The sequence below is a fragment of the Lindgomyces ingoldianus genome, assembly GCF_010093535.1.
Source record: "Lindgomyces ingoldianus strain ATCC 200398 unplaced genomic scaffold BDR25scaffold_40, whole genome shotgun sequence".
Lineage (NCBI taxonomy): Eukaryota > Fungi > Ascomycota > Dothideomycetes > Pleosporales > Lindgomycetaceae > Lindgomyces > Lindgomyces ingoldianus.
In genome coordinates this window covers 163,318-175,624 of record NW_022985201.1, presented here as the reverse complement: position 1 = coordinate 175,624, position 12,307 = coordinate 163,318, and the positions used below count along the sequence as shown (strand labels likewise).

The 12,307-nt window shown below is 51.4% G+C and overlaps 5 protein-coding genes across 5 annotated transcripts; 2 read left to right on the top strand and 3 right to left on the bottom strand.

Annotated features, from left to right (window-relative positions):
• The first annotated feature begins 69 nt into the window (after positions 1-69).
• BDR25DRAFT_306807 (sulfite oxidase-like protein) lies at positions 70-1,591 on the top strand. Its single transcript, XM_033690709.1, has 4 exons — positions 70-136; positions 210-271; positions 386-645; positions 724-1,591. The coding sequence occupies exons 1-4, from the start codon at positions 128-130 to the stop codon at positions 1,509-1,511; spliced, it is 1,119 nt and encodes a 372-aa protein (XP_033542007.1). The 5' UTR covers positions 70-127; the 3' UTR covers positions 1,512-1,591.
• Positions 1,592-1,856: 265 nt separating this feature from the next.
• On the bottom strand, positions 1,857-2,462 carry BDR25DRAFT_240649 (ubiquitin-conjugating enzyme; the record flags this gene model as incomplete). Its single annotated transcript, XM_033685714.1, has 2 exons — positions 1,857-2,110; positions 2,219-2,462. The coding sequence occupies 2 exons, from the start codon at positions 2,460-2,462 to the stop codon at positions 1,857-1,859; spliced, it is 498 nt and encodes a 165-aa protein (XP_033542006.1).
• A 394-nt stretch (positions 2,463-2,856) lies between these two features.
• Positions 2,857-6,937, bottom strand: BDR25DRAFT_295590 (uncharacterized protein; the record flags this gene model as incomplete). Its single annotated transcript, XM_033688859.1, has 3 exons — positions 2,857-3,694; positions 3,748-6,795; positions 6,863-6,937. 3 exons carry the CDS (start codon positions 6,935-6,937, stop codon positions 3,122-3,124), a joined length of 3,696 nt encoding a protein of 1,231 aa, XP_033542005.1. The 3' UTR covers positions 2,857-3,121.
• Positions 6,938-7,414: 477 nt separating this feature from the next.
• Positions 7,415-8,116, bottom strand: BDR25DRAFT_240644 (uncharacterized protein; the record flags this gene model as incomplete). Its single annotated transcript, XM_033685713.1, has 1 exon — positions 7,415-8,116. The coding sequence occupies one exon, from the start codon at positions 8,114-8,116 to the stop codon at positions 7,415-7,417; it is 702 nt and encodes a 233-aa protein (XP_033542004.1).
• Positions 8,117-8,361: 245 nt separating this feature from the next.
• BDR25DRAFT_360778 (uncharacterized protein) lies at positions 8,362-12,268 on the top strand (the record flags this gene model as incomplete). The annotated part of the gene is made up of 27 exons (XM_033696304.1): positions 8,362-8,406; positions 8,441-8,551; positions 8,594-8,632; positions 8,706-8,792; positions 8,836-8,909; positions 8,948-9,076; positions 9,102-9,144; positions 9,198-9,315; positions 9,350-9,495; positions 9,530-9,638; positions 9,670-9,784; positions 9,849-9,892; positions 9,947-10,099; positions 10,157-10,216; positions 10,251-10,332; positions 10,378-10,469; positions 10,504-10,559; positions 10,598-10,674; positions 10,729-10,858; positions 11,116-11,247; positions 11,305-11,408; positions 11,433-11,603; positions 11,701-11,763; positions 11,815-11,896; positions 11,927-11,945; positions 11,996-12,071; positions 12,130-12,268. 27 exons carry the CDS (start codon positions 8,362-8,364, stop codon positions 12,266-12,268), a joined length of 2,496 nt encoding a protein of 831 aa, XP_033542003.1.
• Positions 12,269-12,307: the final 39 nt, after the last annotated feature.

Sequence of the window (12,307 nt, the reverse complement as noted above, 5' to 3'; positions counted from 1 at the left end):
ATTCAATTTCTATCCCGCTTAAACCTGCAGCCCCGCTGCTCTGTTCCATTCTTACCCTCGTTAATTCTTCCCGGCTAGCAATCACGCAATCCACGCCAACACCGCAACGAGCACACACGCATGCACCATGGTCCAGGTACGCATCCCTTGTGTATAAGTCTCCTGATTCGGATAAACGTAAATAAAGTAGCGGCATCTGACGTCACTAGCTCGAATACTCGGTCAAGACGCCGTTGAATCGGGAACCAGAGCTTGAGAAGCTGGTCTCGAGGTCTGTCCGTTCTCCACACACACACATATATATATATATATATATAATCATTTCTATCCCTCGTATCTGTGCATGAAAGCACGGAATGGAGGTGAGGGGCTGATGTCTGCACAGCTTCATAACGGAAGATGGCTACGACCGCAACCATGGCCCAATCCCTCACCTCGACGTCGCTACCCACCGCGTCTCAGTCTACGGTTCAGTAAAGCAGGAACTCTGTCTCAGCATCCAAGACCTCGAGGCGCTTCCCCAGCACAACGTTATATGCGCGCTGCAATGTGCGGGAAATAGACGGCATACGATGCGCACAAAGTTGAAAGAAGTGAGCGGGATTGATTGGTTTGATGGCGCGGTTATGAATTGCAAATGGACAGGTGAGATTCCTTGCCCTCCCTGTTTCTACGTCTACTTCCTCGTCCTATACCTAGTCTAATTGGCGTGTGGCGTCTCAGGTCCTCTTCTCAAAGACGTCCTCGAAAACGCCGGCATCAATCTCCCAAGCGACAAATGGAAAGATGCACACGTCGCATTCGCTTGCTTCCAGACGCCCACGCAAGACGACGAATGGTATGGCGCCAGCATTCCCTTATCCCGGGCTTTGTGCCCTTCAGCCAGAGTTCTGCTCGCCCTCGAGATGAACGGTAAGCCGCTCTCGCCAAATCACGGCGCACCTGTTCGCATCGTTACGCCCGGAATCGCCGGTGCGAGATCCGTGAAATGGCTTGATAGGATCACGGTGCAGATGTGTGAAAGTGCGAACTATTACCAACAACATGACTACAAGATCCTCCCACCCGAAGCCGACTGCGCTGAAACGGCGGAGAAGTGGTGGGACAAAGTCCCCGCTATTCAAGACATGCCTGTGAATTCTGTGATTGGGGTGCCGAAGAAGGATTCCACGGTTCATCGTGATAGCCAGGGGAAAGTCGAGGTGAAAGGTTACGCTCTTCCTTCTGGGGAGGATGGGCCGGTGGTGCGTGTTGAGATCTCGGTTGACGATGGCTGCACTTGGACAAACGCCGAGCTGTTGACCCCGAATGAGGCCGACGATGCGGATAGTTTGAAGTGGGCGTGGTGTCTATGGAAAGCGCGAGTCGAGATGGAAAAAGGGAAAGACAAGAAGATATTGAGCAGAGCAACAGACAAAGCGGGTAACGTGCAGGAGCATTGCCCAAAATGGAACTTCAGAGGTGTAGCGTATAACGGGTACGGAGAGGTAGTGGGGTTAAAAGTCGTTTGAGCGACAGACGGCGCTCATTGGACTTGAATTGGATATCATGTTTGGATTTGCGGCGTTGAGGGGAGAAGTCATACCTTCCGTATTGGGTATCAGCAAATGTATTCTCACACCATGTTCGCTGAATCCAGTTGCCTTACCGCGAATCGCTTTCCTCATCCTGGGAATGTAATCTCAACGTTCGCAACTTCGGGCGAACCCTCGACATCAGCCAAGGCCCAAAAACTGCTAAATTAACAGCAACACGTCCAATTAGACCATGATTTCACAACATCAACATCATCTTCAAGCTCTCTTTCTCTCTCTCTCTCTCTCTCTCTCTCTCTCTAGATTCCCATGCACTCCACTTCATAGCCCCAAACTCTTCCTCACATTATCCCTAACCAACTTCTCGTAATCCGCCCTCCGCTCTCTCCACATCCTCGCGGCATCCACATTCGCCGGGCTCTCGTCATTCGGCTCTGCTAACATACTCATCACACTTATCAGTATCTTCTCGACACTTTGGATCGGCGACCAGCGCTCGCTAGCCTGCTCGTAGTGGTGCGGGTCGTCGCCCGGAGGGTGAAGGATAGATATGCACACTTCACCACTAGGATATACTAGCATGTTCAATCAGCACTGCAATACACCGCATTCACGCCCAATTCGAAGAACAACCCGTTGTCAAATCTCTTCCCTCTCCATGCAGGCAAGTTAGACCAGCTTACCATTTGGATGCCACATATCCACCAAGAACTTCATCTTCGGCGGCGCCAGCGGATAGTCTTTCGGAAACTTGAGTTCCGCCAGAAATATCCCGCCTTCAAAAGGCGTCCCCTCAGGCCCTTGTATCAGCGCTTCCCACGTGAACATGTCATCTTCTGAGACAGGTCCCGCTGTGATGCCCTCCGGTGCGTCTGAGGATAGTCCTTTGTATTCTTTGAAGAGGCGTTTTGAGGCTGAGGACGCCATGATGGCGTTGTGTGGTGGGTCGGGCGGTTGAGTGGGGTGAGAGATGAGGTGGGGTAGCGGCGTGAGGACAATCAAGATGGGATGAGTCACGCGGACACTGTATCTTAAGGGTTCGGGGTGGCTCTATGATTCAATGTCTAAGCAGGGCGATGGCGGTTGTCAGTGTGTCTTGAAAGTTGGCATTTAGGGTGGGAGAGTGTTCGTAGTGAACAGATGGATGTTCTTGGAAACCTCGGAATCACTTCACGGTCCGAGCGCCAGGGCACGTGCCATCAACACCCATTCCCCACGCAAATTCGTGCTGCGATGAGGAGAGAAATGCCGGAAGAAATTTTATTGAAGACCAAGACATTGTTGAATTCAGCTCTGAAGGCCTCACAAATTCTAATCGTGGGCTATGACTATGCTTCCTACCCAAGAACTGTCCCAAAACACCCAACGCCAACGCCACTAATGCATACCTCGTCGCGTCACCAGCAATGTAAACCTTACAGATTCGTGGCAGAAGAAGCGCGCCAACGCCGCAGCATTACAAGTCGTAGCATGTCGAACCGTAACATATGCCCTCCCAAAGGAATCAAGAACACAAACATAGCTTTTCCCAGCAGCAGACCAGCTCCTCTTCTCTTACATCCCATACTAGACTATGTCCTTGAATATTAGGCGCATTCCCATTGTGCAAAGACGCACCATCTCGCGCTCCGGTCTGCCAACACGAGGCCTCTCCATGTGCCCTTCTCTCCAATCTTGATCACCGTCTCCCACACGCTGCCATCAGCTCCATCAGCCGTGCCACCCATGTGCTCGTTCTTCCGCAACAGTCGAATGATCTTTCCTGATGGAGTCTGAACAGCGAGCTTCGCTGGTTTGTGCGTACCACTCGACGAATTGGAAGACGCTTGCGAAGGGTTTGAATATGACGATCCAGACATCGAAATGCTTTGCATACTCATGGCTGAAGCGGGGCGAGCGAACGGGTTTGGAGAGACGCGGCCGTTTATCGCATTATTCGGGTCAGGCGTGCGATTTACTGAAGATGGGTGTTGGCGAACGGTAAAGACGAACGTGTTGTTAAGAGCCAGGTTGGCGCACTGGGGCTGCCCAACATAGAGATCGTGGCGCTGGGCGTGGGGTGTCGGATGTAGGGTCAAGAACGAGTAAGGAGGATTGGATCCGGAATGACTAATGGGTAGAGCAACAGCCAAAGAGTGCGGATTTAGCTTATTGGAATGCTGTGGGGTTGTTACTAACTGTAAGGGGCGAGTTTGGATTGATATCAACTTACCCTGAGTCCACGTGGGCCGGCATATACCTTCAGCACACCGTGGGCCTCGTCACCGGGCAGAAGTCCTTTTACTGTGTACCGCTTCTGCCCTCCAATCCATTCCGCTTGCGCCAATGCGGGTTTCCGGACCACATCTCCACTTTCGAAATAGTCCCCGTCAGCGTCCTGGGAAAATGCCCTTGCTTCGACTTCTGCAACGCACTCGACATCCTCTGGAACGTTGATGTAAATATGAGCTAGCTCCAGGTTGTCTAAATTCAGCAGACTGGTGTCGAAGTCCGGCATATACAATCTGTGCTTGAAATACGTTGGGCAAGCGCAAGGTAGGGCCATCAAGACATCATGCGGCTGAGGTGGGCAGATGTGTTGCTGCTCTGGAAGGAGAGGCACATGAGTATAGCAGATCTCCATGGGTCGGGCTAGGAAATACCATCCGTCTGCGGCTTGAGAGCTAGCGTCAGAGTATTCCGCCCGCTTTGGATTTGTTGGTCCAGCCAACGAGCAGTCCATGATACGCCACTCACCCTCCACAATCACAGCATTCCAAAAGTGATTTGGCCGGGCGGCGCTGTCCAGGTCCAGAGGTTCCCCAGGAGTTTTAAGATAGCCTCTCACAACTTCAGCGTGAAGCCCGACTGATGCGCACATCTCAGCCACTAGAATGGCAATCTCTTCTGAGCATCCACGTTTTGTCTGAATGACATGCCGTGTATCGATGTCGCCCTCAAAATCTTCTTCCCATGATATACGCTCGCTGACCCAAGTGAAAATTGCCCTAAGCCGCTGCACGTCGCTCCTATATGGTCGACAAACATATCCCTGTGCCAAGGTAGCAGGCGTGGTTCCAAGCGGGAGGTTATTGACGAAGCGGGCGCTCTTGTCAACAAGCGCAAGGTTCGAAGCTGTGAAGTCGGTAGGCTCTGCGATTGAGAGTCCGTCGAGTCCTTCATCGCCCTCGGCGGATTCGTAGAGAATATCAATAGGATTGAGGACTGTTATGTCCATTAACTGGCATCGATCTGCCCGTTCCATCCTCTCGTTCTTGCTTAACGAGTTCGACCTGTTTACATCCCGCCGCACTTGGACCCAGTCAACTGACCCGCCAAGTCCCATGTCACGCGCAGCGCTAGACTGGACGGCTGATCCTCCTGCCATACCACCCATCGGGCCATTGGAATCCATTCGGCTCGCTGCTCTCGACGCCGCTCTCGATGCTGCTCTCGACGAGGGCCGACTAGCTGAGCCGGAAGCAATGGTACTCCGTGCATTCGCAGCTTGAGTCTTCGCGGTATCGATCATTTTCCGGAAGAAGCCACTCCTCTTCGGTTTTGGCGCCATCAATCCACCAAGCGGGTCTTGCCCATCAGCAACATTGCCAGCGGTATCGCCCTGGTGGCTTGATCCTGGCCGCGAGCGAGAGTCATGGCTTGAGTGGTAAGTGACACCAGTGAAGGGAGTTTCGGGTCGGCCATCGTCGAAGCCATAACCTTTCGATGCCATGTCTCGCGTGTCCATGACGCTGACCGGTCGGGGCTTCCCAAGCTTCTTCCTGTAATAGCTACCAGCGCTTGTTGCACTCATGTTTGTCGCCGATTGCCCAGACATTAAGCTACGATTTGTTGAACTGCTGGTGTGCGTCATAGTTGTCGAGTTTGTCTTGGTCGTAAAAGTTCTCCCCAACACTTCGCGACCAATTTCATACGCGGACTTTCGGTGTCGAAGGGTTCGAGAGTTAGAGTCCTTTCGGCCAACATCCGGCTGTACGTGGTCCATAGATGAGTCTGGTCTTGCTTGATACATATGATTCTTGGGCGGCACGGCCGGAGGTGGTCCAGTCGCATCTCTCGGTATAAAAAGCTCATCATTGTGCCGAGCATTTTCCTGTTGTTGCATTCTGCGAAGGCGGCTCTCCATCCGCTGCACATAATTGTGTACCTGCGGAGGCCCGTCATCGTCGTGCTGTTGTACATCGTGGAAATCCTCCTCATCAGGAAAGCCGCCCTGGCAACCAGGCTCCAGTGACGTCTGCGCCCGAACCTTCTTCGCGGACGCTTGGTATACCTGATCAAATGCTTCGGGCGACCAAACATTTGGCGGCGTTGCCGGTTCAGCTGGCGAATGCTCGCTCCTGGACATGGTCATATCCTGCAGCGAAGACATGACATCGTTCATTGCATTAGTCAAGGGCGATGGCGTGAAATTTCCTCTGCTACCTGTGTGAGGGGCGGGAGAAGGTGGTTCGGGTGTGTGATAGCCATTTATGTAGCTGGGCTCGTGGAATGGTGCAGGAGAAGGCGCCCGACTGGGGTTGTAGGCAACTCGATGTGGCGGTGGAGGCGGTGGAGGGGAATCGCTGTGTCCAAAGGGGGCAGGAGAGGTTGCTCGCGAATAGGGGCGGTATTGGAATGATGGAGCGGGTGAGGGTGCTCGCGAGTGCGACTGGAATTGCGCCGGTGGCAGTGGAGACGGGACACGAGAAGGGGATTGGTACTGGGCAGGAGGTGCGGGCGACACTGCCCGTGAGTGTTCGGGGCGTGTTGGCGTGGGCCGGGGAGAGACAGCGCGTAGGTTGGAGAAGGCGGCAGAGGCAGGAAGCGGGGAAGGGTCGGCGCTATCTCTGCTCTCCGTGGATGACCTCTTCATCGATGAGTACGGACGATGCTTGGAGACACTGCCATTTAGATTTGGCGACAGCCCCCCGGCTTTCTGCTGTATTTGGCGGGCAGCAGCAGCAGGATTTGGGGAGCTGGCGGCAGCGTAGGCTGTGAAAGGCTTCCGGAACATGCTCTTTGCTTTCTGTGGCGCCTGCTTGGGCGGCTGCGCACTGTTTTGGCGTGATATGCCTCCTCCGGCTGCCCCATTGAGTGTCTGCGGGCTGGCGTTGCGGCTCCATGGCTGGAAGTCGTCTTCAAGAAGTTGGACAAAGTTGGAGGGGAACAAGCCGACCATGCGTCTATCCCGCCTCAGCCGGCCCATCCACCAGGACCCGTCGCCGGCATTTAGGCATTCTATCAGGTCGCCTTCGATGAATCCGAGGTCGCGTTTAGTCTAGAGGAAAACGGTCAGGCACGGCCAAGGTGTAGAGGCAGGAGCGAACAGGTGGCTGCAGACATACCTCTCCTCCCCACGAGTACACGGCCTTGCACCAGCACGGAAACCGCGTAGGCAGCGGCTGGGGAGCGGGCGCCATGTGCGGTAGATTCAAGAGCAGTTGCGTGGATGTTTACCGTCGCAATTCATCCAGCCGGGCCCTGACGGCCGGGAGACATCCGTGAGAGCGAGAGGAGATAGCAATGTAAGAACGAGTGGCAATGGCAAGCGGCGTGGATGGATACTCTCTGCTAGTGAGGGTGGGAGTAATATTAGGGCAGCTAAGGATGCTGCAGGCAGTTGTGGATGACGAAGGCTCAGATTGTCGTGTTTACGCTGTGCCGTTTCCACGACAACCACCACAAGGGGGCCAAGTCCCTGCATCGCTAGCTACCTCGACCGGCATCTTCCGTCTCATCGTTACGAATGCGATCATTTCTCATCATCCAGCCTCTTTCGCCTAAGTCGCCTATCCTCTCCTCTTCTGCGCATCAATATTGTCGCAAACATGAAAGGAGCTGCTTTCTCATCCCCCATCTTTCCATTCTGTAGCTACTTATATCTATCTAACACTCTCCTATTTTCCATCCCACACCGGTGGACCCGGGATAACATAAGACGTCGGATTATTCCACTTGTTGAATGCAATCCCCGGGTCATTCGCCTTGTAGATGCCTGGGATCTTGTTCAATGGTCCTGGGTTTCCTCCTCCAGCTCCTTCAATCTTCAGCTGGAAACATTCAATATAAAATTGGGCCTTGCCCTCGTGTGCTTGGTGTAGTCCGATATGCTCCACTCTCACCAGATACTCCCCTGGTGGGATGTTCTTCTGGACCGTCCACTCCAGCCTATCCTTTTGCCAGCTGCACCAGTTGCTATCAGTGCCTGGGCTACCTTTGCACACTCCTGTCTCCATGACCTTGACCCAGTCCCCAGATCCGTCGTATTCCTTGACGGCTCCTGGCGCCTTTGAGATGTAGACAAAACCTGGTCCGGGGTGTTCGATAAACTCATTATTGAAGAGTTTGAACCCGAGCTTGTCTCCGGCTTGCACCGTATAGGTTGGCGTACTGCCGGGCTTGGCGCCTTTGTTACATCGCAGGTCGTTGGAGTTCATAAGCTCGTTTGTAAACGCAGGGTTGTAGGAATTCGAGTTCTTGCGTGCATAGGCATATTCCCCTCCCATGGTTTTACCATTAACAATCAGGATGTTGAAGATGTAGTGGGCCGAGGCCAAGGGTGTTGCCGCTAGAAGGGCGGCAAGGCCGAAGGACTTCATGTTGGGTTTAGGGGAGAAATCCAACTGATTGTTTAAATCTAAGAAGGTTTGTTGCAAGAGGGGAACGCTCAGTGCCGTCATCTTCATGGTATTTATATCAATATTTCCTCTCCTCTTCCTTCGCACAGTCCACTTCCTATTGGAGGAATTTCCTTTTTCATACTTCTCTTGGATCTTCAATTTCGCAATTTCAACACTCATCTGGCCCCCCCCACCTTTTCGGCATCCTGGTAGCGTTGTCGAATATGCGTAAGAGGCCAAGCGTGGCCAAGCTTCCGGGTGTATCCCGGGTGAAAGACGAGATCTAACCTACACCAACCGCAGCCGTATTATCTGATCTGCCAAGATCCGGGGAGAGTACTTCTTAAATTTAACGGAAGCAATATCGACTGCCGGAATCTGGGGCATCGTGGTGCCGAAAAGCACCGAGACTTGGTTCGTGGTACAGATAATTATTTCGGAGATTTGGTGTGGTAGCTCAGCTTATTTTGGAAGGTCGCGTCAAAGGCAGCTGCGGTCTGTCCAGCTTCGCTGCTATTTACATAGTAGATTACTTGGGAGATGTAGAGTAGGAACGGCGTGTGGTAAGCATTGCCTCCTAGATCTAGCGGCCAAGAGGGGCAAGCAATATGGGTGTAGAAACAGGATTCACAAGGGTCCGCTCAAGAGTCTCGAAGTGAGAGCACACAGTATAATCGCCGCTGCACAAACTACTTGAGAAACTTGACATCCACGACGTTGGTCACGGAGTCATCAGGCTCGCCATCATATCGGCTTTTAGTCGCACGTTTACGTAGTGGAATCAGAACAGCTAACCCACATCCCTCTTAGAGGCCGGTTTAGGAGCCAAGGCCTCATTGCCATAGGTGTAGGTTATTTAATCGACGATAGCACTGCTCTCGCTCCTTGCTTCTGCTTTCAAGTCGTCGATGAGAGGCGCTTTACTGTTTTTGCTGCCAGGTAACAATGTGGAGGATTCGGGAAGAGAACGGGTGATCGCACGTGCTTGGAGGGCTTGTAGGGTATTGGTGAGCTCTCGCAGAGCTATAGAATGCATTCCGACCGAGAAATTATGAGATAGTGGACTGCCACCATTTTCGTTTGGGCGACTTGTGCTTTGACAGTGAGGAGAAACCCAATGATGTTCTCCCTCGGAGTTGCATCGATGGAGGTTCCTCTGGAGGAAGGTCCTATCCTCAGTTTCCGGCCACCTACGTTCCCTCCGTCTAATAGTGGATTTGGCCTGGAACCCACGGCAAGGTAATTTGAGATATGTTCAATCAAGTCCATTAGAAGTCATATCTGAGTCGGCAGTTTCAATGTACATCTTCTTACCTGGTAGATTTCCCTATGGGATAGAAAGTATGAGGCGGCCACTCGTTGATCATTCATCGTCAACACCACCCTACCTAGGTGGTCCTTGGGCCACCTGTGTCGGGGCTCTGTCATTCTGTTGCTTCTCCAACCCTCACTCAAAGCCCTTTCAAGTTCATCAAGGCGTCGGCTCGTAACTTGACCACGAGTCCAACGTGCTGACTTCTTCGCCATAACAGAGAAGAAGTTGATCGATATTACGGTCGAAAGCTCGCGTTTCATCGAAGACGGTACGGTACTCTCGGATGAGCGGGTGTGTGCTCGCTTGGAATATCTCGACCGGATCGCCTACCAGTAGCGATCGGCACTGACGGTATGTGTCTCTATTTTCCTGCCCCCAATCAACCCACTTCTGGAGGGAGTATTTACCCATAAGATGTCCGCACCTCCTCTCCACAGCTGGTTCGAAATCTTGATCTTCTGTACTAGCAAAGGATCGGCCACAGATCGGGCAAGACCTTTGCGAAGTCTCTTCATTTGCTGGCAACATGTACTGCTCAGTGCTGCTAATTTTGCCCATGCGGCAGCCTCCTTTTCAAATCACCGTACATGGGTTATTTCGGCCGCGCTCAATCTACCCACATGGCCTTAGAAGGCCAACCGCTCTAAGTTAGGCTACTTTGTTGCATCGGCGAGTCACTTATACTTGTCTGGGAGTGAGTTGAGCTGTAATACTGGATCAAGAACAAGATAATCAAGCTGATGCCTCCTCCATTCAGGAGCTAAGTCCCTCCATTGATATATGCACCCGAGGATCTAGATGATGCGTGCTGCCATCCTGGTTCTTTTCTTTTCGAGTGCCGAAAAGGAGATAACGAGATAGCACCAAACTATTCAAGGCTGTCGGGTAAAGCCTAGCATTATCTACCCTCATGTGCATACTCGAGCTCGAGCTTCAATAACATCAACGTGAAAAGGAAATTTACTCCATATTCCGTATCTGGTCTTCCCGATGACCCTTCCTGTTTCGTCTCTGGGTGTACCTGTCTAGCTCGCGAGTGAAGACCTTGTAGCAGTGAAGAACTTCATCTCGATAATTCTTTATCTCCTCACGCAAGCAAACCTAAAGGTTTGCTTGGCTGTAATAGATGAAATGCGACTTTCTAGATTGGCGCGAAGGTCAGAGAGCTGGGAGAACTGGTGACGGATGGTATGGGATTCGCAATATTCTACCATGCAGAAGAGTGCGGAGGTACATTGCTAGTGAAAGGACAAGACCAAGGAAAATTCGTTTAAAGTTTGATGTTCACATTATGCACACAAGACGGCAACAAAAACCTAGTTCTCACTCCATTGTCAACCAAAGTATCCCCATTTCATCATAAATTCTACGCACAATACCATTTTACAGTCGCCTTGAAGGGCTTAGTGTGCCACATAACACATTTAGAGAACTTCACAAGGGACTTGTAGAAAAACTAACGCATAGACTAATCCTTCGCTTCGAGAGACAAGAGGCAGCAAATACGCAAGTAAGTAGTATATATGCCATATCCATAGGCAGTCTTTACGAGCTTACTAAGAGGTGTTCTAGGTCACGAACTCATGATGTCTAAAGTATATAAGAAATAATAGTTTTATTGTATGTGAATTGTTCTTAGACCAACCAGCCACCACGATTTTAGCTTCATTTATCAACGGCTACTATCTGGAAGTGGGATCTCTACGTACAAGAGATGGAGGGAACTCATAACCATGAGGCCATAACAGACCCGAGCAACCCTCGTCAGACTCTTCTCTCAAGAGTCGCTGCTTTAGTCGCAGTCAAGATATCAGATTCCTTAGCTCTAGGCATGTAATCTCGACGAGCCTAGATCATCGTGTGTATTAACTTGGCGATGATCTCCTTGTATCGGGGTTCAATGTCACAAACGATCTTCGATTCACTATATCGATCATACTTCCACTTCTCAATCTTGTAAGCCGTAAGCTCAATGAGAAGTCCCCCAGGAGCCCCAGGAGTCTCAAAGATTTCCCGATCTAAGATGTTGCTCAACAACAACGCATCGCTGAAAAGCTTTAATCAAATCGGCCAACGATCCTTTGGTGCAGCCAGCTCCCACCAAAGTTCGAGGGGTTGGCCATATGCCCTATCTCGCAGGCTCGGGTCGCGGTAACGCAGAGGGTCACACGTCTAATTCTATTTAAGTGGTTCAAAGAAACATTAGAGACAAATATGTAGCCACATGATTGTGCGCTGCGCTTCTCAGAAATACTGCGCAGGTAGACCCTGCTGCAACAAGAGCAAACATCCATGAGTGGAAGGTCATCGAGTAGCTCTATTATTCTGCCCATCCATCGCGATGCGAACTCGCGCGCCTCAGCAGTGTGTTGGCACAGGGGCTTGAAGGATCCGACTTTCATGGCTTTAATCGCAACCAAGAAATGCTAGCCAAGGGATCGCCAGTCGGAAGAAAGCAGTTTCAACTTATGTAGATCGTCATGGAAGTCCGAGGTTCTTGTATACTTACGAATAAGAATTTTAGACGTGCCGTTGCGCGCAAGCTGGATCGCTAACTCTTCCTCCGTTCGACGCCGTCCGAGATAAACACACTCCCTTTAATCCACCCCTAGGTGTATCGTGCATGCGGCAGGTATATATAATATAGAATCGAGCTACGTATGTCCTCGCAAATGAGTTGTAGAGTGGGATCAGAGAATGTGGAAGGTGCGGACTACGATTCTGGCTTTATGAAGAAAGATAAGAATATATTGATCTTGTTCAAGACGGCACTGCTGATCGGTTTAGTTCAGATGTTGCTACTTGAGGTAAGATGATTGGAAAGACACGTGTATGGCTTACACATCTCCAATACT

Coding starts and splice junctions, on each gene's coding strand:
- BDR25DRAFT_306807 (XM_033690709.1), top strand. Junction 272..385: donor CTTGAGAAGCTGGTCTCGAG/GTCTGTCCGTTC, acceptor ATGTCTGCACAG/CTTCATAACGGAAGATGGCT. Junction 646..723: donor TATGAATTGCAAATGGACAG/GTGAGATTCCTT, acceptor GTGGCGTCTCAG/GTCCTCTTCTCAAAGACGTC.